This window comes from Octopus sinensis, linkage group LG7 (assembly GCF_006345805.1).
Source record: "Octopus sinensis linkage group LG7, ASM634580v1, whole genome shotgun sequence".
Lineage (NCBI taxonomy): Eukaryota > Metazoa > Mollusca > Cephalopoda > Octopoda > Octopodidae > Octopus > Octopus sinensis.
This window is the reverse complement of record NC_043003.1, coordinates 38352871-38372558: the sequence shown is the minus strand read 5'-3', so window position 1 is coordinate 38372558 and position 19688 is coordinate 38352871. Positions and strand designations below refer to the sequence as shown.

Below are 19688 nucleotides of genomic sequence, written 5' to 3'. Positions count from 1 at the left end.
GTTTGTGGAGAACACATCAACCCAATTTGCTAACTTTTCTGATGACACACAGATGCCAATGAATGGTTGAATGACAAAATCCAAGCTTCTCTGCTAGCTCCTCAACAGTTACGGTGGGATTTTGTGCCACCAGGGTTTGCAGGACATCTTCGTCAAGTTCTACAGTTCTTCCAGGATGAAGTTCATCTTCTAGGCTGTAGTTTCCGTCTTGGAATTTCTGGAACCATCATTGACACTGGCTTATGTTTATTGTCCAATCCCCATATACTGCATTAATATTTCTCGCACTTTCTATTGTCTTGTTACCTTTATTGAACTCATAAAAGCAAAATTTGTCAAACATGCTCCTTTGTCACTTCTATTATAGCTTTTAAAAAATAACTGTTAAAATCGAACTGCACACTTCAAAACTTGCACTAAGAATAAGGACAAGGCAAAATTACTAATTGCTTTTATAGCAAGTTGATGCAGGTAGTTTATACCGTTCTCCTCGACTTTTAGTTTATGCAGTTGAAAAAAACCACATTATTTATAGGATCACCCAATATATATATATATATATATATATATGAATAGAAATGGATTTTCCGATGATGTTTCCACTTTAATAATTCGATGTTTAAATTTATAAACATCTAATTATTAAAGTGGAAATATATACATATACTGGGTGCGATGGATAAATTGTTGCCATTTTATATCTTTAATTTCACACCTGTGCATTGCTTGTTTTTGATTTTGCCAACTACACAGTATAGTAGGGTCAGTTGGGCATGTCTGTGAGCACCATGACACAATTCACTGCCAGAAATTTTGAAACAACATTCTGTACAGCTTGACATTCACTCTTGAAGTTCCAAACTAACATTTCAGAGTGTTTGGGTGTCAATCTAAGGACAGTGCATGTACCGAGAGTGATAAAAACCAAACATCCAGTCAACATTATGGTGTTTGGAATGATCACTAGTGATGACAACGTTATGCCTCCATTCATCTTCCCACATGGCCTCAGACTCAACACAGTGCCTGGAGGAGGTAGTGCTGCTCTAGGTCAAGAGGGTGGCTGCTAGGAAGACCATGTGTCTGGCAACAAGACTCTGCACCATGCCACAGAAGCAGGAGAACCTAGTCATGGCTGTCAGATAATTTCTATGCAGGGCACAGTTGAGCAAGAGACCAACAAAACTGCTTGTAATACCAAGGATGCCCATGGGCATATGGCGTAGTGGTTAAGAGTGCAGGCTACTAACCCCAATATTCCAAGTTCAATTACAGGCAGTGACCTGATTAAAAAATAATAATAATAATAATAATAACAACATCGAAAAATATCTTAGGAATGAGAACCCAGGTTTGAAATTTCCCCAAGACACCTGATGAAGGCTGGAGGGTATATCAGTCAAAACGTGTTAATAACAAACAAAATGAGGACAAATTTCTGTCAATTGTAAATAATGTAAATAATGTACATAATTCCTCATCTCTTAAATATAGAACTGAGTTATTTTCATTTTTGCGTAATTTACACAACAATGTATTCACTGCACTCTATGTATATGGGAAATAAAAAGCATATATTAAATGTATTTTTTTCATTGTCTTTAGGAAATCTCTAGAAAAAATATTTGACCTCTGCGACCTTGACAAAAATGGCAAACTCAGTCGCAAAGAACTTAGTTTTTTCCATTATTGTACAAGTGGAGAACAGTTAACTGCTCAAGAGTGGCAGATTGTTGAAGGTAAGGTTTTCAATTATTTTTGTCTTGGCTGCATTCTTTAGAAGTTCTTGGGGAATTAGGTGCAGGTGTGGTCTGATTGAGATGTTTGCTTCACAACCATGTAGTTTCAGGTTATGTCCCACAGTGTAGCTCACTGGACAAGCTCCAGGCTGGCCAAAGTCTATTCTGTAAGAGAATTTAGTTGGCAGAATTTATTGTGACAGATTTTCTAGAACCAAATGCCCTTGCTGTTGCCAACCCTCACCTGTTTCCAATCAAAGTATTAAACCCCGTTGTCTACCAAACAGTGAACAGCCTGGATATGGTTACGCAGTAAATTATCAATAAACAATGCCGTTTCAAAACTGAGTCTCTTGTTTACAAAGATTGTGCAACATGTCAAGGCATGTCAAGAAGCCCAGACATGCTTTAGCAATCAACTGCAAGAAAATAGCATCACCTGTATTAATAGTGAGGCTGATGTTTGTTTACAGTCAACAAACACATCTAGACGAGAAGTATTATGAACACAGTTACACACACACACACATGCACACTTTGTGGAAGACATGTCTAATTAGAGGATATCCTAGAACATTCATTCTTTGTAAAGAACTGATCTTTGCAGCACTGATCAAAATGAAACACCAGTGTTATTGCTATTCTCTAAAATACAACACATACAATATCAGCTTTTTTTTTCTGTAAGAACTACATCGGTTATAGCTTGTTCTTTAGCCCTAGGTCATGTGAGATTGAGCAGACCTATTATCAAAAGCATTCCAACCATGACCATTACATCATTTTAGTGGTATTGTTATCATTGTCATTGTCAACATTTTATATCCATTTTTCTATGCTGGCACAATTTTGACTTGTTTTCTGAGGCAGAATTTTATAAGTAGATGGCTTTCTTATCAATAACCATTCTACTCACCTCCTACAACATACAATGATGTAAAGGACTTATTCCAAAATTTTGCCCTCCAATCTAAATATCTAAAGCCTACTCTATTTTCTCCTTCAATGCAAATATCTAAAGCCTGCTCTATTTTCTCCTTGATTGCAAATATATGAACCTGCTCTATTTTTCTCCTCCAATATCTGTAAGCCTGCTCTACTTTCTACTCTAATCTAAACATGTATATGCCTCTATTATTTTCTCCTTTAAACCCGTGTAAACCTGTACTATTTTTTTCCTTTAATCTAATCATATGTAAGCTTGTACTGCTTACTCTTCAAATCTATTTTCTCCTCCAGTCTAAATATCTGCATGCCTGTACTACTTTCTCCTCCAATGTAAACGTATTAAACCTGCTCTGTTTTCTACTCCACTCTAAATATGTAATCCTGTGCTATTTTCTCCCCTAATCCAAACATCTGTAAACCTGCGCTACTTTCACCTCCAGTATAAACATGTGTAATACTGCTCTACTTTCTCTTCCAATCTAAACATATAAGTTTGAACTATTTTCTCCTACATTCTAAACCTGAAAACCTGCATTATTTTCTCATGTAATCTAAACACATAAGCCTGCATTCTCTCCTAATCTAAATTTATGTAAGCATTTATCATTTTCTCCTCCAAAATAAACTTCTGTAAGCTTGCACTATTTTCTCATGTAATCTAAGCATTTAAGCCTGAACTATTTTCTCCTCCAATCTAGATATGTATAAGCATGTATTATTTTCTCCCCTCCAGTTTAAACATGTTGTAAGCCTGCAATGTTTTCCATCGTTATCTCCGAGCTAAACATGTTCAACAACTACGCAGTGTTTTCTCTGCCATCCCAATTCAACCCAATTTTCTAGTTTAACAACTTCCCCAAAAATCTCCATAAGTAAATACAAAATCATTGCTTTTGCATGTATTTTATCTACATCTACTTCAAGATGAAAGAAAATGAGAATGTGTGTGTGCATTTGTGTGTTTGTGTGTGTGTGTTGGTGAGTGCGTGTGTGTATGTGTGTGTGTGTTGGGGAGTGCGTGTGTGTATGTGTGTGTGTGCATGTGTGTTTGTGAATCTACCCACACATGAAGAGTGCATGTATGTATGTGTCTGTGTGTGTGTGTGTGTTTGTGAATTTACTCTCACATGAAGAGTGCATGCATGTATGTGTGTGTGTGTGTGTGTGCATGTGTGTTTGTGAATCTACCCACACATATGAAGAGTGTGTAAGTATCTGTGGGTGAGAAAAAGAGAGCAACAGATAGAGATGGACAAAGAAAAAGAGACAGAAACAATGACAGTAGTGAGAGTATGTGTATCTACGCATGTCTAGCTTTGCCTGTGTGTGTGAGTGGGTATCTGTGTATATGTTTGTGTGTAGGTCTGTGTGAATGAGCAAGTGTATGAATATGTCTGTGTGAGTGTAACCTGAAGTTTATTTTTATGTAATTTTCATGTACATATATATCTTTGAATCTGTGTACATTGTGTCAAATGTCTCCATATCTCCTTGGAGAAGGGGGAAAGATGGAAGTTCTATGTTTTTGTACATGTTAACATCTTTATATGCATGCTCTAGGTGTTAATTTATATTTCAGTATATATGTATTGACATGTGTGTGTGTGTGTGTACATGTATATATATATATGTATGTATACACACATATATATATGTAGGAGTGGCTGTGTGGTAAGTAGCTTGCTTACCAACCACTTGGTTTCAGGTTCAGTCCCACTGCGTGGCACCTTGGGCAAGTGTCTTCTACTATAGCTTTGGGCTGACCAAAGCCTTGTGAGTGGATTTGGTAGATAGAAACTGAAAGAAGCCCATCGTATATATGTATATATATATATGTGTATATGCATGTATGTTTGTCTGTGTTTGTCCCCCCAACATCGCTTGACAACCGATGCTGGAGTGTTTATGTCCCTCCCCGTAACTTAGTGGTTCGGCAAAAGAGACCGATAGAATAAGTACTAGGCTTACAAAGAATAAGTCTTGGGGTCGATTTGCTCGACTAAAGGCGGTGCTCCAGCATGGCCTCAGTCAAATGACTGAAATAAGTAAAAGAGTATGTGTATACATATGTATGTTATATATATATATATATATATATATATATAGACATATAGCTTTGGCTGAAGCCAGTACTAGTAAAAGTATATGCATATATATATAATATATATAGAGAAAGAGTGGGTACAAAGATGGGTATGTATCATATGATATACTTTATATAAATTATTTATATTTATTTTATGCATCTTTATATATGCTATATACAGGGTGCAGTGAATAAATCATCTAAATTGCACAAAAATGAGAATCGCACCAACATCTCATTTAAACAGATATATTTACCAAAATTACATTAAAATATCTTCAAATACTAATGAGTAAATTTATTCAATAAAATCGCCATTGGCTTCAACCACGGCCTCTAGATGACTTAGGAATCTCCGGCAACTCTTCTGGGCGGTCTCCTTGTTTAAGTTGGTGGATGCTGCCATAATCCTTACCTTCAGTTCATCTTTTGTGTTACGGGGAGTTTTGTTGGTCTCTCACTCAACTATATATATATATATATATATATTATATATATATATATATATATATATATATATATATATATATATATACCTATATATATATACCTATATATCATCATCATCATCATCATCATCATCATTTAACGTCCGCTTTCCATGCTAGCATGGGTTGGACGGTTCAACTGGGGTCTGGGGAGCCCGAAAGCTGCACCAGTCCAGTCAGATCTGGCAGTGTTTCTACAGCTGGATGCCCTTCCTAACGCCAACCACTCCGAGAGTGTAGTGGGTGATTTTATGTGCCACCGACACAGGTGCCAGACGAGGCTGGCAAACGGCCACGCTCGGATGGTGTTTTTTATGTGCCACCGACACAGGTGCCAGACGAGGCTGGCAGACGGAGACGAGGCTGGCATATATATATATATATATGTGTGTGTGTGTGTGTGCATATGGATATATCTCTCTCTCTCTCCCTATATATATATATATTCTATATATGTATATATGTGTGTGTGTGTGTGTCATCATCATCATCATCATCATCGTTTAACATCCGTTCTCCATGCTAGCATGGGTTGGACGGTTCGACCGGGGATCTGGGAAGCCAGAAGGCTGCACCAGGCTCCAGTCTGATCTGGCAGTGTTTCTACAGCTGGATGCCCTTCCTAATGCCAACCACTCCGTGAGTGTAGTGGGTGCTGTTTACGTGCCACCTGCACAGATGCCAGGCGAGGCTGGCAATGGCCACGATCGGATTGGTGTATTTTACGTGCCACTGGCACGGAAGCCAGTCGAGGCGGCACTGGCATCAGCCACGATTCGGATAGCGCTTTTTACGTGCCACTGGTATGGAAGCCAGTCTAGGCAGCGCTGGCATCGGCCACCTTCAGATGGTGCTGTTTATGTGCCACCGGCTCAGGGATCACAACTGCAGTTTCCATTGATTTTGATGTCGGTGTACTTGACTCAATGGATCTCCTCAAGCACAGGGTCGGAATGGTGTTTCTTCACTTGCCACCTGCACAGGAGTCAGTCCAGCGGTCCTGGCAACTGCCGGGTGCCAGTCATAGGATTGGTTCAATTTTGATTCCGATTTCGATTTCACTTGCCCCCACAGGTCTTCGCAAGCAGAGTTTAGTGTCCAATGAAGGGAGGTTGGCAGGGGTGCCTGTCGTCGGATGAGGCTCGATTTCAACTTCGCTTGCCCCAACAGGTCTATGACTTGAAATAGCGCTTGCTTCAGTTTTTGGTTGATAAGGACCAGAAGCTCTATGTGTGTGGAATCATGAAGTTGCCAGAAAGATGGCAAAAGGTCATCGAACAAAATGGAAAATACATAATTGATTAAAATTCATTCTTTGTATGAAAAAAAAAAGGACTTTTATTTTACACTACAAAGCCGAAATTACTTTCTTGCCAACTCAGTATATATATATATATATTCTTTTATTCTTTTACTTGTTTCAGTCATTTGACTGCAGCCATGTTGGAGCACTGCCAGTAATATATGTAGGTGTGTGATGTGTGTGTGTGTGTGTGTGTGCGTATAGATATGTATATATATATATATATATATATATATATATATATATACATATATATATATATATACCTATATATATATATATAATTCTGGTGCCTTTAACTTAAGTACCATATTCATTTGAATCTAAATTTTGCTGAACTTATATATATATATATATATATATATATATATATATGTATGTATGTATGTATGTATGTATGTATATATATATATATATGTATATATATACTATATATATATGTATATATATATATATACCTATATATATATATATATACATATATATATATATATATATACATATATATATATATATATATACATACATACATATATATATATATATATAATATATATATATATTATATATATATATATATATATAAGTTCAGCAAAATTTAGATTCAAATGAATATGGTACTTAAGTTAAAGGCACCAGAATTTTGTATGGTATTATCCATATAAATAAAATGGGGGTGATTATAATCAAAATAAGCAACAAGAATATCCAAGGTAGAGTAGTACAATTGTTTCATGCTACTCCATTTTATTAAATACTGGAAGTATTACATCAGTTTTAAAATGTCAAGCAATCTTCAGCCACATATAGAATTTTCCAATTAAACGGACGATGCACATTCTTATCCCTATTTCATTTGCCAACATTATAAAGAGGGTAGATATAAAGATGAAGTAGCATGAAACAATTGTACTACTCTACCTTGGATATCCTTGTTGCTTATTTATATATATATATATATATATATATATATGCACAGGAGTGGCTGTGTGGTAAGTAGCTTGCTAACCAACCACATGGTTCCGGGTTCAGTCCCACTGCGTGGCACCTTGGGCAAGTGTCTTCTACTATAGCCTCGGGCCGACCAAAGCCTTGTGAGTGGATTTGGTAGATGGAAACTGAAAGAAGCCCATCATATATATATATATATATATATATATATATATATACTGTAATATGTAGTTGTTAAACAACAATCTCAATAGTGTACTTCTCTAGTAGACTGCAAAAGTTTATTTAGGCCAGTGCAGTGCCCGTTTTCCTCTTGTATATCTAGTGTTCAGTCACTTATTCAGACATTCAGACAAGTCAAACTGAGCCAAAAGACAAATCTCCTCAGTCGGATTGCAGAAATTGTGCTGGAAAACTTACCTCATACAATATTTGATATAAATTTATTGATGATTATATATATATATAGATAGTATGTATACACACACCCACACACACACACGCATGTGTGTGTGTGTATGCATGTGTATGGGTATATACATATATATATTTCTTTACTACCCACAAGGGGCTAAACACAGAGGGGACAAACAAGGACAGATAAACGGATTAAGTCGATTATATCGACTCCAGTGTGCAACTGGTACTTAATTTATCGACCCCGAAAGGATGAAAGGCAAAGTCGGCCTCGGCGAAATTTGAACCCAGAACATAACGCCAGACGATATACGGTTACGCATTTCTCCCGGCGTGCTAACGTTTCTGCCAGCTCGCCGCCTTGTATATACATATATATATATACATACAGTCATACACACATAAACATACACACCATTCCCACCACTCTGTATGCCTACAATGCCTCCTGATACCAACACCAAAAATAATCATTATCATCATCATTTCTTAATAGCTGTTGACATATTGGTGATAATGTCAATTAAAGAGAGAACCTGTCTGTCATATTTGCTAGCTTGTTAATCCTTGCTGCTCCAAAGTGTTTCAACTTCAATCACAAATCTGCAACTATTCAAAGCAAATGCTAACTGCTTTAACCTCACCTAGTTATTCTCCACTTATCCCTGCTACTAATTGAAGTAGAAGAGCAGATAGAAAGGGAGAGTATTTGGGGTTCACTTGTGGCTGTGTGTTAGTTACATTTCTGTTGAGACATTTGATTACCAGGTTCAATCTCACTGTATCATCTTCATCGTCATCATCAGTTAGCTTCTCTGGCACCGATGATGCTCAGATGGTGCTCTTAGCACTCCACTAGCCAGTCATCGAATTTGATTTCGATTTCACTTGCCTCAACAGGTCTTCGCAAGCAGAGTTTAGTATCCAATGAAGGAAAGGTATGCATAAGTGGGCTGGTTATACCCCTGGCATAGGCCACAAGGTTATGGTATATATATATATATATATATATATGTATATATATATTTGTGTGTGTATATATATGTGTGTGTGTGTATATATATATATATATATATATTTTTTTTTTTTAATGTGTGTGTGTAGACAATCATATGGGCTCTCTCTCTCTCTCTTTCTCACACACACACACACACAAAGGACAGACTTCTTTGAGATTCTGACTACCAAATCCATTCACAATGCATTGATCAGCTCAGGGCTAATATAGAAGACATTCGCTCGGGGTGTCATAGTGTGAGTGGGACTGAACCCAGAACCATGTCATTGGGGAGCAAAGTTCTTACCACACAGCCACCACACTTGCACCCCATATGAAATTAACAATCCACAAAATTATAACCTCATAAAATTTTTATTCCTCTTCATCTTGCAGAAAGGTTTGACTTGAATGATGGTGAACTGACACAGTTAGGTTTCCTTAATTTACATGAAATGGAGGCTGAAGACAACAACGGCGATGCTGAAGATTTATGGATCACACTTGACAGTATGGGATTGAACCGAGCTTTAGTTCTTGACCAAGTACGTTTGTATCCATTTTTATAGATCCACAATGAAGGTTTAATGTTATCTAACTACCAGACTCGTTTTTTTGTTGGACATCACTTACTTTATTCTCCCTTTCTAAAATATCCAAGCACCAAAAACATTGGGCCCTTTGTTTTTATGCAGTTTGTTTTTTTTACTTGAATGTCCCCCATCATGGTGTCTTAGAAACTACTGGAACTGGGAATTACACATGTTTTTTCTTTGATCAGTATTTCTCAATATCAGGTGCAGGCAAAACTATGTGGTTAAGAAGCTCTCTTAGCAGCCATGTGATTAAGGGTTCAGTCCCATAGTGCTATACCTTGGGTGCATATGTCTTCTACTAGTGCCCCAGGCTACAATGTGAGTGAATTTGGGATATGGAAACTGTATGGAAACCCATCGTGTGTGTGTGTTTGTTTCTTTGTTTTGAGGTTTGTCCTCGATCATCGCCTGACAACCGGTGTTGGTTTGATTACATCCTCGTAACTTAGCAGTTCAGTAAAAAAAAAACTCGTAGAACAAGTACCAGACTTTTAAAAAAGTGCTGGGGTTGATTTGTTTGACCAAACTCTGAAGGCAATGCATTAGAATGACTATAACTTAATAACGGAAAAAGTAAAAGACTTACTGAGTAAAATAAAAAAAAATTCTCTTAGTAAATCAGTGTATTATAGAAGACAATAGCAATACCAAGAAAACATTAAACATTGGCTTCAAATTTTGGTTCAATGCCAGCAGTTTCAGGGAATTTTGAACCCCTGTATTCGACTTGTACTTTATTTTATTGGCCTCCCAAAAGGATGAAAGGTAAAGTCTACCCCAGCATCACTTGAAGTCAGAACATAAAGTTGGAAGAAATGCTGTTAAGCATCTTTACCAGCATGGTAATGATTCTGCCAGCTTGTCACCTTTGAGGACATTAAATATTAAAAATCACAATAACAAAGATATTGTGATGTTACCTTAGGAGTATATATTTAGTCTCAATATTTTGAGTTAAAAACTCCTTTTCAAAGCTTTAAAGAATGAGAGAGAGAAACTGTGTTCATTTTGTTGTTATGTCAGATTTGTGTGCATGAGAAGAAAATTATCATATGATTAAAGAAATAGAAGTTTGAGGCTATGACATTTTAAACTTGAAACATGAGAACTAATTAAATATTTCTAAAGAAACATTTCAATCTCTCTCTCTTTTACTCTTTTACTCTTTTACTTGTTTCAGTCATTTGACTGCGGCCATGCTGGAGCACCGCCTTTAGTCGAGCAAATTGACCCCGGGACTTATTCTTTGTAAGCCCAGTACTTATTCTATCGGTCTCTTTTGCCAAACTGCTAAGTGACGGGGACGTAAACACACCAGCATCGGTTGTCAAGCAATGCTAGGGGGACAGACACACACACACATACATATATATATATATATATATATATATATATACATATATACGACAGGCTTCTTTCAGTTTCCGTCTACCAAATCCACTCACAAGGCATTGGTCGGCCCGGGGCTATAGCAGAAGACACTTGCCCAAGATGCCACACAGTGGGACTGAACCCGAACCATGTGGTTGGTTAGCAAGCTACTTACCACACAGCCACTCCTTGTTCTTATTATTTTTTTATATTTAATATTCTATCTGCATTGCTATTGCTTTCTGTAATATACTGTTTGTTTCAACTTTTTCCTCAACTATACTCTTCTTTTATTTTTGTTTATTGTTTTTAGTATTTTAGTTTATTTTCTACTGTCTTTCATTGATTATTGAGAGTTAAATAGTTCTGAAAGTTCTAATATTTGCATCAATTAAAGAAGAAATAAGAACAACTATTGTTAAATACTGAAATCAAGGTTCTCTATCTGTTTTGAAATGAGACCAGAATATATGTGAAATAGTTAATTTAAGATAGCCTGTTCTGACAGAGGAATTTGATTGACTGCAAAAGCCACTACAGTAAGAAAAGTTAAGTAAATAAACAGAATCCTATCCACATGTATTTAATCTCACTTGTGAAATTAGACTCCCATGAGGACATGTTCAGCATTATGGGATGCTGAGTGACACAGTAGTGGGAAATTTTTCATTAAAATGTAAATGAATTATGTCTTGATACATTTTTGTTTGGTGCCATGGATAAAGGACATGTGCTGCCGCTGCTGCTTCTGTTGGTGGTGATGGTGGTTGCAGTGGCAGCAGCAGTTGTTGTTGTTTGTTGTTGTTTTAAAAAAAACATCTACTGCAACTTGTTTAAAAATAATTGTATCTTTACTTGTAATAAATACGATTTCATTGTTTTATTTCTGGTTTTAGGCTTTTCAATTTGAACTGAATGTGTTTCTTGAGGAATCTCCAGAGGCTATTCTTGATGTTTTAAATGTTGAAAGTGGTGGAGTTGATCTGGAAAAAGCTATATGTGAATCTGTTATCAACAAGGTAAGAAATCATTAGAACATTTTTTTTTTCAGGCTTGGCTGTGTTTGAAAAGTTTGCTCCCCAACCATGTAGTTTGGGTTCAATTCCAATGCTTAAGACCCTGAGCAAATGTCTTCTATTATAGCCCCAAGCTGACCAAAGCTTGTGAGTGGATCTGATACACAGAAATTTATTGAAGTCCATCTATGTGTGTGTATGTGTGTAAAAAGTGCTGGTGCCGCATAAAAAGCATTGGTGATGGTACCATGTAAAAAACACTGATGATGGTACCACATATAAAGCAATGGTGCTGATGCCATGTAAAAAGCACCCAGTACCCACTGTAAAGTGGTTGGCATTAGGAAGGGCACCCAGCCATAGAAACCAAACCAAAACAGACTATGGAACATGAAGCAGCCCCAGGCTTTGTCAGCTCCTGTCAAACTGTCCAACCCATACCAGCATAGAAAACTGACACTAAATGATGATAATGATGATGTTGATATAAATGGAAGCAAAGTTAGTTTTCTTATAAATGGATACAAATTTCATTTTCTTATAAAGAGATCCCCACCACATTCCAAAAAGTGCTTGATGGTAGTAGGAGGAGTTAGTATTTGTCAGTTTGAGAATAACTGCATTAAGAGACACAAACTAATGAAGGGGTACTCTATGTGGTCACTTAACATATTAGAAATAGCAATGAAGTCTCTCAAATCACATCTATCTATTGTTTTTCTATTTCTTTTTATTCCAATTTAAGGGATTCTCGTGGAATGTTGGAAATGCACCTGATATTCTGATTCATGAATACCACAGTGACGCCAGATATACTGCAGTCATCCAGAACCTTGTAAGTATGAAAATGACCTGAAGATACCTTCTGCATGAAAAATAGGTCGATGTTGGCATACATGATACAGTGATATGCACAAAACTTTAATTCATTAAAATTACACCCTTAATGAAGAGAAGAAAAAATAATGTAGACACTCTGGCTAACTACATATACCAGGTATACACCCTGATCAGCTATATACCCCTGACACACATCCTGTGTAGCTATATACATCAGACACTCACCCAACCCTAGATATACATTCCGTAAAGCTATATACCCCAGACACACACCCTACCCAGTGATATACCCAAGACAAGCATTCTGTTCAGTGATATACCACAAATATGCACCCTATCTAGCAGTATATTTCAAACATACATCTTGTCTAAGTTATATACCCTAGACATACACTCTGTCCAGCTATATACATCAGACATACACCCTGCTTAGTTATTAAACTCATATTCAACTCAGCTATATACCCGAAACACACACCCTATCTAGTTATATGTCCCAGAAACACATTCTGTCTTACTGCATACCCCCAAATATATACCCTTTTAACTGTATACCCCAGAGTTAAGTCCCACCAATCAATATACTGCACAAGCTTTAAGGCAGCAAGCCGGCAGAATCATTAGCACACTGAGCAAAATACTTAGTGGCATTTCATCTGCCCTTACATTCTGAGTTCAAATCCTGCCAACATTGACTTTCCTTTTCATCCTTTCAGGGTTGATAAAATAAGTACCAGCTGAACACTGGGGTTGATGTAATTAACTAACTCTTTCTCTCCAAATTGCTGGCCTTGTGCCAAAATTTGAAACCAATATACTAAACAAGCTTTTCATCTACCATTAGACCAGATATACTTCTTATACAATACTCCTTATACATCACTACAACCGACAGCTCCCCCTCTACTCACCCCCGTCCACACCCACACTTATACTTTCACAGGTTTTATTCTTGATTGAGTCAGAAAAACTGAATGAATGAACTACAACTCAATTGATCACAAGTGTGTATGTCTAACCTTTTAGCAGGACTATGACAGATACTGTGCATGTGTGTATGTTGTTATCATTTAGCAGGACTGTCACAGATACTATTCTAACCCGTAAATCCACTTTTAACTCAGTCACAATTGTTATTTCACTTTGCCAGAAAGATCTTTGACCCTTGTTTAATGACTGGAATTTTTCTTCTCAAAGTGGAAAACCAAAATAAATGTTCAGGATATGAAATTTACATAAGGCATTGATAAATGTGTGTGTGTGTGTGTGTGTGTGTTGTGGAGAGTGTATGTGTGTGAATGTGTAATGTAGACAGGTATGTATGTGTCTACGTAAATAGGCTTGTATGTGTATATATGCACACACACGCATATATAAATATATCTCAAAGTCTGCACACATACACAAACACACTCCTGCTTTCTCTCTGTCTCTCACTTTCTCTTTCACACACACATACACATTCATATACACACTTGTATGTGATGAATTTTAGTAAATATTGCATCAGTTCACTTAAGCACTTGTGTTAAAAAAATAATCATCAACAAGCCACCCAAACATGGTATTCCAGTATTCCAATGTGTTAATATAGAAGAATTAAAATATGTTCTTTAGTCCAGGCATGCAACATGGAATCTCTCTCTATATAAACGGCAGTTTGTCTGTCTGCGTGTCTGTGTGTCTGTTAGGTTGTACCCTCACCCTGACCACGGCTTTCAACCGATTCTGATGAAACTTGACACACACACAGCCCAATGTCATTAATCAAAACTAACGCAGCGAAAATTTTGAAAAGTTCCCCCAGTTCTGAAAAAAAATCGATAAATTCGACATGGGGTCGAGAATCAGAAACACAAACCACAGACTGTCTAGGGGACGCAACTCGACCTTTTTAACTCTCAATAAAAAATTTACCATCATTTTTTCCCCATTTTTTTGCTATTTTTTGGCTATAACTCTCTATAAATGCTTTATAGTTATTTCCCTTACAAACCCGAGCAACGCCGGGCGATACTGCTAGTCAGCTATAAATGAAGCTGAAGTTACCACAACTACGGTATGTTTATCACCTGGGAAAATCCACTACATAGATATGGTTGAAAGTAAATTCAAAGAAATATTTTATAAACATGTGTCCTTTGATAGGCAGGTTTCTATGCAACTGGCCAACTTTATTTGGAAACTGAGAGAGTTCAACACAGCTTACAATATAAAATGGAGAATTCTTGAAAGATCCAACCCAAGCACAATGGCATAAGGTAATGTCGGCCTTGTACAGCAGAAAAGAAGGCACGGATATTGGGCAAGTTGGAAAGCTTGGGAAACTACCTAAATACTGTCCAATTATTTACAAACTATTTGACTTGTACACTCAATGTACATGACATAATCATCTTCATTATTTAATGTCCGTGTTCCATGCTGGCATCGGTTAGACAGGCTGTGTATGTAACACGCTAATTGTATACATTTCCAACTTCATACATTGATCTGCTCCACCAAAACAATCATCATTCTTGTCAATATTATAGAAAATAATTTTTCTGTTGTGTTTTTCCCCCACTAGACTGCCTACATACATCTTGTCTATACCTTATATGAGTATGTCTAATTCACTTCCATCCAAAACATTCCCCATTTTTAAAAGGACACTTATCAGCAAGATAGCTGGTATTTCCACAGAGGCACCATTCATATTTCCCTGGCAATCTATAAATAGACTTCTCAGATCCATTCCTTGGTAGGCCTTGCACAAACTGAATATTCCCAGAACATTTGTGACTTACTCAACTGAAACAGATATTTCAAAGGCATTTTCTAACTTCAGTGTTCTATCACTGAACAATTGTTATTGAATTTTTTTCATTCATCACCCTTCTCATCAGTCTATTTCTGAGATGTCCACTGAGTTTTTCACCAAAGTAACATTTTCCTCAGTTATTTTCTAAGCAGGGTTTCATCATCTCTCTTTTCCTGAAAATAGAGCGAAAACTGTCTCCATGAATTTTATTGGGGACTGAGTGAATGTTTCTCTCCATGAGCTGACATCAGATGTTATTTTACCCAATCTGCCAGATCTTGAATAACTGCATAATGTTTAGCACAAGCCACAAACAATAATGTGGCTCATTGCATACCATCATTTTTCACTTTGTTGGCAGAAAAGTAAAACCTTAAATGTTTCATATAATTCACCCAGTCATTTTCCATACTGTTCCATTCCATTATACACCCAGACATTAAGGCGGCGAGCTGGCAGAAACGTTAGCATGCCGGGTGAAATGCTTAGCAGTATTTCGTCTGCCACTACGTTCTGAGTTCAAATTCTGCCGAGGTCAACTTTGCCTTTCATCCTTTCGGGGTCGACAAATTAAGTACCAGTTACGCACTGGGGTCGATGTAATCGACTTAATCCATTTGTCTGTCCTTGTTTGTCCCCTTTGTGTTTAGCCCCTTGTGGGTAATAAAGAAACATATACACCCAGACATTAATATTTTGGTAACAAATATGAAATCAGAAGCTCCCAAACTTACAGCTCCATTGAATTTTACTGGTAGAATGCAACCATCACATGCTGTAAACATAGTGAAATCAATGTCTCAAATTCTTGAATCCATTTCTTTTACCAAACATTTTATGTAGCTATTTATTAAATTTTATTAATTATTGATTGACAAAGATTGTTTGACAAGAGAGACACCTGTACACGTCACTCTATCACACTTTAGCCTTTCAACACCTGACATAAAGCTACCTCCCTCCTCTTTGAAACTCATTCCTACTCAACCAGGAGCAGCTTTCTCCCTTTACTGTGCATTGCCAGCTGCTTGGTAACCTCACCAGTGCTGGGGACACAAAAAATGCACCCACTACACACTGCAAAGTGGCTGGAATATATCTATTTACACACACACACACACACAAACACGTGCTCAGGCACACACACACATCATCATCATCATCATCATCATCATCATCGTTTAGCATCCGCTTTCCATACTAGCATGGGTTGGACGGTTCAACTGCGGTCTGGGAAGCCAGAAGGCTGCACCAGGCCCAGTCTGATCTGGCAGTGTTTCTACGGCTGGATGCCCTTCCTAATGCCAACCACTCCGTGAGTGTAGTGGGTACTTTTTACATGCCAGACGAGGCTGGCAAACAGCCATGATCGGATGGTGCTTTTTACATGCCACCGGCATGGGGGCCAGGCGAGGCTGGCAACGGCCATGATCGGATGGTGCTTTTTACATGCCACCGGCACGAGGCCAGTCGGTATTTATATATATATAAATATATATGTATGTATGTATGTGTATAATATATATATATATAATATATATATATATGTGTGTGTATATATATATATTGTCATTTTAATGTCTACTTTTCCATGCTTGCATGCAGCAGACAAAAGTACAATAGGTCAGAGCAATATTGAGTGTAGAAACTATTAACATATGTACATACATATTTACATAGATGCACACATAGTTACAGGTACACATGCATATGCATATACATACACATCTACATACATACACACATACATACATACATACATACATACATACATACATACATACATACATACATACATACATACATGCATACAAGTGAAAGTGAGAGAGTGAGAGAGAGAAAAATAAAACAAGCAGTGAGAGAGAGAGAGAGGCAGACAGACAGAGACAAGGGTTGTCCTTTCTCCCATGAACATAATCACCATTGTTACTAGTGGACTACTAGAATCAGTAGTCAAACTAAATACTGTGTCAGATTTAGTCCTACCCCCCTCCTATCAGACTTAATGAAATTAGTTGCATAAATGCAAACTGCCTACATTGAAACACAAGTACTTATGTGTGGCTTTACATACAGACATATGTCTACAAAGTGAGTCCTGCTCATAGTTATTCAAACTGAAGACACATACATATACATGTGTTTGAGAAACGTTCGCAGTGTTTGTCCTTTGTTTGATTGCAACTGTCAGCAAAGCTGGGATTGTCACATTTAAGGTAAGCTTAAGGTGAGCAGTGTACACATTTTTACCACCACATCTGTTTGGATGGCGTAATATTACCAACTCTGGTCACGACTGCAGGTGACACCAGTCCTGTGCATAAGTAATGTTTAGCACGAACGCTGTTTTGTCGTCATCATCATCAGTGTTATCATCATCATCATCATCACTGTTTCTGCCACCACTGACCCTCCACCACCACTACAACTACCACCACAACTTCCACCATTTTCAACACCACTACCATCATCATCATCGTTGCCATCATTATCATCATCATCATCATCATCATCATCATCACTGTTGCTGCCACCACTGACCCTCCACCACCACTACGACTACCACCACAACTACCACCATTTTCAACACCACTACCACCACCACCATCATCATCATCATCGTTGCCATCATTATCATCATCATCATCATCACTGTTGCTGCCACCACTGACCCTCCTCCACCACTACGACTACCACCACAACTACTACCATTTTCAACACCACTACCACCACCACCATCATCATCATCATCATCATCGTTGCCATCATTATCATCATCATCATCGCTACCACCATCACCACCATTATCATCATTGTTCCTGATGTTATTCTCATCATCATGAAAATCACCACTACCATCACCATCCTTACCAACACAGTCACCATCCCCACCACTATCAACACCGTCATCATCATCATCATCTTCATCATCATCATCACTAGCCTCATTATCATTGTCATCATCACCACCAGCATCTCCACCACCACCACCACCATTATCATCATTGTTTTTGATGTTAATGTTGTCATCATTAAAATCGTCTTCATTTTTTTTTTTGCCAAGTGGTGGTAGTGGTGGTAGTAGTAGTTGTGCAAGGAGAACATGAGAAGAGGAGAGGTTACAGTAGCAGTAGTAGAAAAGACACAATGCAGAGACAGCATGTCTCTGGGCCAGAAGTCCCACTGTATTGGTGAGTGAATTCCTCCGTACCAATCAGTTTTTAGGTTCTGTTTGACAGAAACCTTGTAAGTCTCTGGACTAAAATTTCCCATGCAAGACAAACCTTTTACTTGTTTCATTCACGGGACTGTAGTCATGATGAGCCATTGCCTTGAAGTATTGAGTCAAACAAATTTGAACCCTGTACTTATATTTCAAAGTCTGGTAATTATTCTATCGATCTCTTTTGCCAAACTGCTAGGTTACGGGGTCATAAACAAACCAACAGTCAAGCAGTGGTAGGAGTGGTATGAGACAAACATAAAGACACACATGCACATATACATTGAAACATACATACCTACATACATGCACACTTATGTGTGTGTGTGTGTGTGGAAGCAGGTGGCTAAGTGATTAAGGTATTACACTCTTGATCATAAGATTGTGGTTTCGATTCTTGGACCGGGTGATATGTTGTGTTCTGGAGCAGAACACTTGATGTTCCAATCAACTCAGCTGGCAAAAGTGAGTAATCTCGTGACAGATCAGCATCCCATCCAGGAGAAATATTCACACCGCAGGATCTAGGGAACCAATCTTATAAGCCTATGGCTCAGGAAGGACCTTCAATCTTTTATTTTGATATACAATCCAACGCCTTATGAGTAAATTTGATAGGCAGAAACTGTGTGGAAGCCCAATGTATATGAGGTGCTATCAAAAAGTTCCTGGTCTAGTTCTGTAGCACATCAACAGGTGGCAGCACATGGTAGTATGTGCAGTAAGAGTAGCAATGACCTTCATGAGGCAATGTGCTGAGTGACATCATCGTGTTTATTTTGCAAGTTGTGAAATTTGTATTTTTGTGATCGTGTGTATACTGTAGTCTGTGATTTTGTCATGGACAAGAAGTTGGAACAAAGAGCCAACATGAAATTTTGCATTAAAAATGTGGTAAATAAGTTATTTT

The 19688-nt window shown here is 37.6% G+C and overlaps 1 protein-coding gene across 3 annotated transcripts in view; it reads left to right on the top strand.

Annotated features, from left to right (window-relative positions):
* The window catches only part of LOC115214303 (EF-hand calcium-binding domain-containing protein 7-like), a 63630-nt gene that overhangs the window by 36685 nt on the left and 7257 nt on the right, over positions 1 to 19688 (top strand). For all 3 annotated transcript variants that reach the window (XM_036504710.1, XM_036504711.1, XM_036504709.1), the window contains 4 exons: positions 1606 to 1739; positions 9326 to 9474; positions 11793 to 11915; positions 12658 to 12747. In XM_036504710.1, the coding sequence (XP_036360603.1) occupies positions 1606 to 1739; positions 9326 to 9474; positions 11793 to 11915; positions 12658 to 12747 (496 nt within the window). The remainder of the gene's footprint in view (positions 1 to 1605; positions 1740 to 9325; positions 9475 to 11792; positions 11916 to 12657; positions 12748 to 19688) is intronic.